At 50.9% G+C, this 10,992-nt stretch overlaps 1 protein-coding gene across 1 annotated transcript in view; it reads left to right on the top strand.

Moving 5' to 3' along the window:
- Positions 1-3,731: 3,731 nt before the first annotated feature.
- Positions 3,732-10,992, top strand: part of VPS37D (VPS37D subunit of ESCRT-I) — an 11,391-nt gene continuing 4,130 nt past the window's right edge. Inside the window, exon 1 of the mRNA XM_045284724.1 lies at positions 3,732-3,797. Within this exon, the coding sequence (XP_045140659.1) occupies positions 3,732-3,797 (66 nt within the window). The remainder of the gene's footprint in view (positions 3,798-10,992) is intronic.

A 10,992-nucleotide genomic window follows, 5' to 3' on the forward strand; every position in this document is an offset into this window, starting at 1 on the left:
CTGCCTAGTCCCACTGGCAGGCAGGGGCCTGTGGGCTGGGCATATGTGCCCTCCGCCTCTGCCCTGTCCATCCTGCATCCCCCGACCCGCACCTTCCCGACGCTCACCTGGACTCGGCGCTGTGGGTGGGCTCCCCTGGGCGGCAGGGCCCGGGATGCTCTCCGGGCGGGCGCCGTTCCCACGCCGGCCACACAGGGCTCTGGCCGCCTTCTGCCGCGGTCTGCGGTGAAAGCCGCCCTGCTCACGCCCCGCCCGCCCCTTCCCGGCCGTCCTTTGCCCCTTGACCCGGTGCCTCCTTCTCTCCTTGGCACGTGGGTGGCGGCTGCTCAGCCGGCTGGCGGCTGGTGGCGCAGCCTTGGCCCAGGCCGTGGGCCCAAGCGCCTGCCAATCCTGGCCTGGGACCCACTCATGCCCGCTCACCTTTAACCCCTCTGCCTCCACCCTCGGGGGCCTGGGTGCGGGGGTGGGATGGGGTGGGGCGTCCTCAAACCAGCGGTGGGCTGGGTTCCCATAGAGCTGGGGACCCTCTTGAAACCTCATCCTAGCCCCTGAGTTCCTGGGCTCTCTTGAGACCACCCCCACTGGCTCATGGAACCCCACTCATCTCCTGGTAGCCAGCCCCCCCCACCCAGCGCCCGCCCCCACAACAGTACACTACTCTTTCCCTGATGGCCAGCCCCCAACCCCACCCACTCTCTGGTGGTCAGCAGGGGCTTCCTCTGACAGGTAGAGACGGAATTCCCATCCTGCCCCCCACTTTCCCAAAAGCAGTCTGTTTCCTGCGGCTTGTTCCACCCATCCCCACCTCTGACCAGACCTCTGCAGGGCAGCCTCCTCCCTTGGACCCCGATCTTGCCCTCCACAAGTGCCGATTCCCCTCAGAAGATTTTCCTCACCTGAGCCACAATCCTCCCCCTTTGAACCCCTCTTTCTGAACCCCCTTTCCAGTGTCTGACTCACTCACAAGTCTCAGTCATCTCTCAGACCCTCTCTGTTCTTGACCTAGCTTTCTGTTCTGGACCCAGTTTGCCCCTGCTGTGCCTCTGTGAACCCTCCTCCACCCCTGGCCACTGCCTCCAGAAGCCTCCAGGGCCCCACTTCAGGGCCTCTCAGAGCTGCATCCTAACCTTCCCCCCAACTCTTACAGCTGCCCTCAGACACGCTGGGACACCCACAACGCAGCCACCCCGAGTGAGGGAGGACAGGGTTTGTCCAACACTGGCTGTGGCCCACACAGCACATTCACAACGCCCAGCAGTGATGTCCCTGCCCCCTCTGGGTTTCACCTGGGAAGAGGAATTCAGGACCCTCGCGACTGGCTGCCAGCCCCAAAGGGCTGTGTGAGGTAGAGCACTGGCCGGAATTTGGAGATTCGCAGAAGGAGGAGCTGACACAGGGAGCTACCCAGCATAGGGCTAGATGGTCGACGGTCCCGGGAGTGGCCTTCCTTGTAGTGCACTGCCAGAGGCAGGCAGGAGAGTAGCCAAGGGACTCCTGCCAAGGACAATACCCAGGATCCTCTGCTTCCAGCAAGGGGGATACCCAGAGGGTCTAGACAGGAGGTGTCCGGATTTTCACATGTCCTAAGTCTCTTGAAACCAAGTCTGTCCTCAGAGGAGGGACGGGATATGCTGGATCAAGAAAGGCGGCACAGTCCTTCAGCAAGCCTTAAGAGGGTGTATTGGCAGAACTGGTCTGCTAGGCAGAGGGACGTCTGAAGCAAAGACAGGAGAGGGATGGAGCTATGCGATAAGCTGAGGACTCATCAGAGCTCCTGTGGGGTCTGGAGGTCAAGTTGAAGTGGAATGACAATGGAAAAGGTCATGGAGGACCGCCACTGTCAAACAAAGAAAGGCAGACCACACATGGGGAAGACAGAGAGCCATCCAAGAGCACCCAGCAAGGTCAAGGCCTCCGGATGTACGGGGGCTTCTCAGCCTGCAGCAAGGGGAAACGTTTCAGGGGAGGCATCTGCTCTGGGCCAGGATGGGGACACCGGTTGAGGGAGGGTGATGGAGGACCCACAAGCTTGAAGGAACTGCTGGTGTTGGCTCTGGAGCTCCAGAGGGCTGAGGCATTGCTCAGCTCTGGATCCAGCCCCAGAACAACCCAGAGCCCAGTAACTTGCTTGTAAATGTTAGCAGAATGGCACAGGAAGGATTTGGGGACAAGAAGGAGCCTTCAGGGATGGGAGAGTTGGAGGAGTGAACGAAAGTTGTCCTGGGTTGAAGCTAAGTACCTGGTGGGAAGCATTTGAAACACTGGCTGAGGACGATCAAGGGTTGCAACCTTCAGTGTGGATGACGACGCAATGTAAAGAAGACCCAGCTCCTCACAACTGGACCCATAGGTACCATCATAATAAATGGAGAACAGATTGAAGTTGTCAAGGATTTGGTCTTGCTTGGATCAATGCTCATGGAAGCAGCAGTCAAGAGATCAGAAGGTGCAATACCGTGGGTCAATCTGCTGCCCAAGACCTCGTCAGAGTGCTGCAAAGCAAGGCTGTGACTTGGAGGACTAAGGTGTGCCTGACCCAAGCCATGGTGCTGTCCATGGGTCTCATACGCACGTGAAAGTTGGACACTGCATACGGAAGGCCGGAGAAGAATCAACAAGGAAGGCTGAAGAAGAAGCATTTGAGTTGTGGCGCTGGTGTAGAATCTTGAGATGTAGCCATCAGTCAACTGCCAAAAGGACAAACCAACCTCTCTTGGAAGAAGTACAGCCAGAATGCTCTTTGGAGGCGAGGATAGCGAGTTTTCATCTCACGTACTTTGGACATGGTGTCAGGAGAAGACCAGTCCCTGGAGAAGGACCTCATCCTTGGTAAAGTCGAAGGGCAACACAAGAGAGGAATTCTCTCCATGAGATGGACTGATAGACGCTGCTTTGAGGATGCGCAGGACCAGGGAGTGTTTCGTTCTGGTGTATGGACTCAATGACACCTCACAGCAACCACACCTGGCAGGAAGCTGTCCCTCGAAGCCAAATAAAGGGAAAGCAGGGAAGACTGTGCCCAACTGTGGGACCCTGAGAGCGGAAGCTGCTCTCGTCAGTGTGGCTGGGGTGGTCCAAGTGCTCGTGTGACAGATGGCACTGGAGAGCATTTGGTGCTGGGTCTTGAGCCTGGAATGATGCGCATGAGCATGATCATAATGTGGCAGGAACCCTTCCCCTGCAGGAAGACACATTGGCGGAAGCTAGCGCCATCTCTTGTTACAAAAGGTTCAAAGCCAGCCAATAAACAGACGAGCAGTCTACTATTTAGACATCTATGTAAAAGATCATAAAACCATGGTTTTAACCAAAGAAGGGAACGACACACGTTTTGGAAGGCTAAAATGGAAAAGATTGACCAGGTATTGACCGGATGTGGGGTGACTGGCTGGTGGGGATTTTGTTCAAACAGTTCTTCAGAAATGGTTTCTTAACAAGGTTCAACATATACCTACCGTATAACCCAGCCATTCCCCTCCTAGGCATTTACCCAAGAGAATTAGATGGCCATGTCCATGTAAAGACGTGTACCCAGATGTTCGCAGCAGCTGGATCTGTAAAAGACTCCAACTGGAAGCAACCTGAATGTCCATCAACAGCTGAATGGGTAGACAGTTCTTGGCATGTCGATACTCCTTGGCGATAAAAAGAACTATACAGACAAAAGATGGGAGAACACGTTGAGAGATCAAAACAATCATACAGAGTGAGAGAGTGCAGAGGAAAGGGGAATGGACGCCGATGTGATCCACTGGCAGAAAGCAGAGCAGTGGCTGTCCGAGGATGGGGAGAGGACGGTCAGGGGAGCTGGAGGGAGGGGTACAGAGGCTGTAAAGAGACTTTATGCGGAGGTGGGCATAGTCATTGCCTTGGTTTCAGGAGCGTATTCCTATGCCCAAACTCCCGAAATTGAACAATTTAAACATGTGCGGTTTATTATCCATCAATTACAGTATAATAAAGCTACTTTTAAAAGGGAACGATAACCCCTAAATTCAGGAATGCGCTTGGTTACTTTAAGTAGGGTTCAGATCAGAGCTTGTATAGGAACACCTGGGTAGAGGAAGAGGAATTTCTAGGGTTGGGTCATGGTATACATTGGTGCCCCTAATAAAATGATTTTTTAAAAATTGCTGAATATACACCTAAAATAGTCACGTGTGGCCCAATTACAAGAGTCTATTTTTAACAAAGAATTATGGTGAATCGACTCGTATACGCCTGCGGTCCAGGTTTGTTGGGAAAGGAGGACGGGGACTAGGACAACAAGATCTCCATGTGCAAAAGAATAAATCGGACCCTTACCTCACACCATATATAAAAATGGACTCAGAATGGAGCCAAGACTTAAACGAAGACCTAAAACATGTCGTTGAGAAGGAAATTCCTAGAAGAAAGCATAAGGATACACCTTTGTCACCTAGGGTTAGGGACTTGTTCGTTAGCTGACACATCTAAAAGACCACAAGAGAAAGAAAGAAAATTGATATACTGGATCTCATTAAAATGTCATATGTTTGACTCTCTGTTCTCCATCATCTTGTGACTGTGGTTGTCTTCTGTCCTTGACTTTCAGGATCTAGAGATTCCTGACCAAGAAACAAAAGCAGAATCGCCCCATTCCCCAATGAGTTCAAATGAAAACTGGTCATAAGATCAAGCACAACTCCAAGAGCAGACATTGGAGAAGGACCAGGCTGGGTGTGATAGAAGGCCTCTGTGTGGTGGCACACAGCATGTACCTGGGTGTACTAGATTCTGTTATGCTGAGTTCAAGACTCACCACCATCTGATCGATTGATCAGATCCCTATTGACAAACATCTGATTTCTTCCTTGGCTTCCACCCTTAGAGGTTGACATCTAATAAAAATATGTGAATTCTTTGGTTAAAATTAAATTAAATTAAAATCATTTAGCTTCAAAGGATACCATCAAGAAAGTACAAAAAATATAACCCATCAAATGGAAAAAAATATATATATCATAAATCTGATAAACTAGTTTCCAGAATATATTTAAAAATACTTTTACAACTCAACAATAAAAGGCAAATAACTCGATGGGACAAAAATAAAGTAACAGAATCTGAATAAACATTTCTCTAAAGGCATACAAATGGTCAACAAGCTGAAGAGAAGATGCCCAAATTCATTAGCCATCAGAAAAATGCAACTAAAAATCATAAGAAGGCTTAAAATGACAGCTTTATGTACATTTTACCACACACACACACAACCTACGATGAGCTACCACTTCACACCCACTAAATGATTATAATAAGAAATTGTGTTCTGGTCAGGTGCCATCCAATTGGTCCTGAATCTTATCTGTCCCGTGTCCGACCCTGTACAGTCCCAAGCCACCTCATGATCATCGTTACGTTTGAGCCCCTTGTTGCAGCCACTGTCTCAATCCACTTCATTGAAGGGCTTCCTCTTTCTTGCCAGCCTACTAATTCACCAAGCATGATGTCATTCTCCAGGGACTTAGTCTCCCCTGACAACATGTTCAAAGTGTGTGAGACCAAGTCTTGCCGTCCTCACTTCTAAGGAGGCTTCCAGAAGGCTGTACTTCTTCCAAGACAGAAGCCAGTCTACACACTTTCAATATTCTTCTCCAACACTTGAATTCGAATGCATCCATTCTTCTTTGGCCTTCTTTATCCAGTGTCCAACTTTCACCTGCATAGGAGGCGATGGAACATACCACACGCTTGGAGTCAGGCACACCTTAGTCCTCAAAGTGACATCCTGGCTCTTCTACACTTTAGAGAGGGCGCAGGCTGCAGGTTTGCCCAATACAAACCCATAAGACAGATCACAGCAGATGTTGGCAAGAAAACGGGGGCCTTGAAACATCACTGGTGGGAAGGTAACATGGTGCAGAGGCTTTGGGAAACAGTCTGGGAGTTAGTCAGAAGGTTAAACATAAAAAGAAAAGTTAAACATAAAGTTAACCTACATCAAAGTCATTGCTGGCTTGAGTTGAGTCCATTCTGGCTCACAACAACCCTGTAGGACAGAATAGCACTGACCCCTAGAACTCGCAGGGCACTCATTGTGCACCTTGGACATGTTGTCAGGAGAGACCAGTCCCTGCAGAAGGGCATCACGTTTGCTAAAGTAGAGGGTTAGTAAAAAAGAGGCAGGCTCCTGCCATGATGGATGGACACAGTGGCTGGGACAATGAGCTCAAACCTCGGGACAATTGCATGGGGAGGGTGGCGCGGGACCAGGCAGTGTTGTGTTCTGTTGTACATAAGGTCACCATGAGTCCACTGCACCTGACAACCGCCACAGATCTTTGGGTCAGCAGCTGAACACTTAGCCACTGGGTCGGCGGAAATTCTGAATGTTCCCCTACGACTTAGCGATTGCACCTGTAGGTATCCCCCCACGAGAAATGAAAGCCTCTGTTTTTATAGGTAAGTCTATAGAGCTTGTAACTGGATTTATAGTTCCTCAGGGTTATTGCAGGGGAGCTTGGGGGGAAAATAGGGAGCTAATAACAGTGAGGACAAGAATGAAGATTCCAAAATTGATTAAGGTGAGAACTGCCCAACTCCTTTTGATATAACTAAGTCATTGAATTGTGTGATATGTGAATTCTGTGCCAATAAAAAGAATAAATAAGACGCCCGTGTTTATCCGAAATGAGTACCCCCATTTTCATAGCAGCCTTATTCATAATAGCCCCAAAGAGAAAACAACCTCACCACGATGAACGTGATGAATGAATAAGCAAACCGTGGTATATCCATTCAATGGACTATTATGTGGCCATGAAAAGAAATAAAATGAGAAGCTCTACAACATCTCCAAACGATATGAAGTACAAGAATGTTTGAGGGAAAAAGTCCATTCCCTTTCAGTTCCATTTTGGCAATGCTGTAAGGAGTCCTGGTGGCGTAGTCGTTAGGAGTTGGCTGCTAACTGCAAGGTCAGCAGTTCAAAACCACAAGCCGCCCCTTGGGAAAAAGATGAAGCTTTCTATTCCCGTAAAGAGTTACAGTCTCGGAAACTCGCAAGGGCCGTTCTACCCTGTCCTAGGGGTTTGCTATGGGTTGTCGTTGGGCAGTTGTTTGTGTGTTACTTGCAAATTCGCCAGGGTCTCTGTGGTTGGGCGGCTGTTGTTGCCGAATAAGATTCCGCTGTATGGAGATACGCCTGTTATCTTTCCCATTGCTGGCACAGTTGGGTTGCTTCCGGTTCTGTGGGTTTGCTGCTGTTCTTGTCCAAGAGAATGCCTGTGTCTGAATTTGAGAATCCCTGAGTGTTCGTTTCTAGTGCTGCTACGGCAAACCACAGCACAACCAGAGCCCCAAACATCACAAATCTCTTACCTCATGGTCCCCGACGTCAGAAGTCCAAATCGTGTCTCCATGGGGTGAAATCAATAGACGCTACGTAAGCATGCGCGACTCGGATAAATAATGGCTCCAGGCTTGCTCTCCACCCGAGCTACCCATATCTTCCTATCAGCCTAATGAGACGCCCTCCTCCCTCTCGAGATCTCTCTCCCACGTGGACATAGCTCTCTCCAGAGCACAGGACGGCCAGGCAAACTGCAGCTCGCAAGCCACAGAGGGCTCTTTTGGTTCGTCCATGTGGCTCTGAAGTAAAATTGAAAAAAATTAAAGGATGTTGTTCACAAAATAGTGGTTTCATTTGTGTGTGGAAATACATTTATGACTCTCGAATAATTTTTAAATTGCGGGGACAGGATTGGCTCTTCCATCTCAAACGTTTGCTGTCCCCTGATCTCTCTCTCTTGTCAGATTCCTTGACTTTGACCCTCCAGTTTCCCACTATAAAAAGAGCCTTATTGGGGAGCAGTGAGTGGGGGAAGAGGAGCTGACACCAAGGGCTCAATAGAAACTGTCTACAAAATAATGAAGACAACATATGTACAAATGTGCTTGATACAATTGATGTATGGATTGTTACAAGAGCCGTAAGAGCCCTCGATATGATTTTTATTTTTTATTTAAAGCCTCTGGTTAAGTCGATCAGCATCTTGTCCCCATCTCGAGATCCTTCATTTAATCCCGTTTGCAACGTTTCTTTGGCCACCTAAGGCTAAGGACACGGACCTCTTTAGGGGGGCATTATTTTGTCTCTCACAGAGAGCGGATGGCCCAATATGTACATGTTTGAATGTACTCCTTTGTCAAATTGCTCTCCCACACAAATCTGTTCTCTCCCCACAGCACTGTGTAATGCGGTGGTTCTCAACCTTCCTAGTGCCACGGCCCTTTCATGCAGCTCCTCATGTGGTGGGGACCCCCAACCATAACATTATTTTCATTGCTACTTCATCACTGTCATTTTGCTACTGTGATGAATCCTCATGTAAATGTCCGATAGGCAGGATGCATTTTCATTGTTACACATTGAACATTAAAGCATAGTGATTCATCACCAAAACAGTATGCAATTATGTATTGCGAAATATTTCTAATACATTAATGAAATTTTGTCTTGAAGCATGGTGTAGCATGGGTAACAGTCTTCAGGCCAGGTATTCATCGGTGGGCGTATCTGCATGTGGGCGGACCCGCCTGGAGACGGATAGAGGAGAGGTGTCTGGGTTCATAAGACCATGGGAAATCTGTGTTTTCTGATGGTCTTAGGTGACCCCTGTGAAAGGGTCCTTCGACCCCCCCCAAAGGGGTCGAGACCCACAGTTTGAGAACAGCTGGTCCCAGTCGCTCCAGATGGCCTCGCCAACACTGGATGTCAGGTGACTTTTTAGTGTTTGCCAACCCGAAGTGTGCTGTGTGGTCCAGACAGAGCGGGTGGCGGTGGTGTCAAATGTGATCCAAAAGGGGACTTGGCAGGTAGAAGGTGATTGGTAACCTGGATGGGATCAGAGCCCTTAAAGCTGTGGGAGGGACTGGGTTGAGGCACTGAAGGGGTGGTGAGGAAATGGACTGGGGGGGAGGGTGAGAAAGAGAGGGGCTGGTCTCAAGGCAGAAATGACAGGGGACAGAGACAAACAGAGGGGTAACTGACAGGGTGGGGCGGGCCTTCGTGGAGAAGGCAGGCAGGTGAAAGTGAGGCCATTGCTGGCCTGGCCTTCAGACGCAGTGAGACTGCCCTTCCCAGAAATGGAGCAGACCAAGAGAGAAAAAACCCAAAGGGGTAAGGAGGGAAAATGAGCCAGCTTCCTCATAAGAGAGAGGCTGAGGGGGCACAGGAAAGGCTTATGGGGTGTGTGTTATTTTGAGACAGTCCGCAAGGGTTCACTGGGGCTCAACAAAGGGGGATTGGTGAGAAAAGTGGGGCAAGCTGAGGCCAGAATGCCCACCACCACCTCCCAGGACCACCTTTTGGGGAAAAAAAGCCCTCAGCTCATGGCTCAAGGGTCCAAGGGGGTGGCATCCAGGGCGGGGCGTGTTTAGGGGGTATCCCTACAAGCTTGGTGGACGGTGTCCCTGAGGACTTAAGAGAGGGGTGAGCCCTTGGTGGCACAGTGAGTTGTATTGGGCTGCTAACAAGAGGTTGGCGAGGGAGATGTTATAGCCTCAGAAACCCTCTGCCGGAGACGGTATCAGGAGGTGGCCTCACAGTGCTCCACAGGTGGTCCCTGGTGGTGCAAATAGCGAAGGCATTCGGCTGAACCCAAAGCTTGGCGGTTCAAATCCCTCCAGAGGTCCCTTGGAAGTTGCGCCTGGCAATGCACTTCTGAATGACCGGCTTTGGGGACCTTCGGGAGCAGAGTCCCACTGACACACGGGGTCTCGGGTAGCTGGGGTGGATTGGTCAGCCCTGTAGGCCAGGAGGAGGCTGAGGAGGGGAAGCAGGGATTGCATAGCCAGGCAATCCAGAAAGAGGGTGGGGCTCTGGACAATGCAGAGCACTGTGGTTGTGGGTGCAGAAACTGGGAGCCCAGAGGTGAGGGGCAATACAACACAACCTGGGGAAGTGGAGGGGGTCTCCCTGGAGGAAGTGAGTCTTGGAGGGGAGAATCCAACTCCAGCTGTCAGTGGTCTTCACAGTGCAGCAGCAGGCCCCCTCTCCCAGACTTCTCCACCCTGCCCAATGCCCCCTGCTTAGGTTGGGGGAGACCCTACAGGGCTCTTTTTAACCCCAGGGTCATCGTGTATGTGGACTTCTCTTTGATTGGATGGTTTAGCCTTCAATTTCAGAACACCTGCTCATCCTTTAAAACCCAGCTCATGTCACCTCTTCTGGGAAGCCTTTCTGATTGCCCAGGTCCCACCTCTGCGCTTTCAGTGGTTTGTGCAGAGCTCCCTCATTGCCATTCCCTTAATCTCCCGTGTCGGCTTCCTGAGATGGAGAGACCATGGCACCGGCCAGGTCTAGATGGGAAGATGAAGACATTGCCTATCCGGTGCCGCTGGGGGATCACAGAGGATGCTGGGGTTCCGTGGTTCCGAACCCTGGTGGGCTAGTGGGCTGTGCATTGAGCTGCTAGGTTATCAGTTCGAACCCACTGACCACTCCGCGGGATGAGGCTTTCTGCTGGCGTCAAAAGTACCAGCCTTGGGGGCGGATCTGCCCGGCCCGATCGACTCATTGTGAGTCAGAACGGACTCGATCGTGGTGAGATTTGAGTTGTTTTCTGTCTTGTGCGGGGGAGAACCGGGTGGTTTCATCCAAGAGAAACCCACGTCTCCCCGAAGGCGGGGACGATGCCCCTCCCCTCTCCCCTAGGACGGATGGAAAGAAGTAGGATTGTCTACCACCCACCTGCGACTTGGGGGGGAAGTGACATCATCTTTGTGAACCTGTTTCCTCTTCTGCAAAATATCGATAACCTTGATTGGGTCTTCCACCTCCTCTCCTGGGGCGCGCAGTCGCCACCACCATCTCCCCCCCCCCATTTCACAGAAGAGAAAACTGAGGCTTGGGGAGGGCGCGGGGCGCCACTTGTCCAAGCGAGCCGCCCCGGCAGGACCCCATGGCGCGCAAACTCGGAAGCCTTGTGCGCGTCCGAGGGGGGCGGTGAGGACCCGGGAAGTCGC

This window comes from Echinops telfairi, unplaced genomic scaffold (genome assembly GCF_000313985.2).
Source record: "Echinops telfairi isolate 266 unplaced genomic scaffold, ASM31398v2 ScPeMD7_5;HRSCAF=22, whole genome shotgun sequence".
NCBI classification, from domain to species: domain Eukaryota; kingdom Metazoa; phylum Chordata; class Mammalia; order Afrosoricida; family Tenrecidae; genus Echinops; species Echinops telfairi.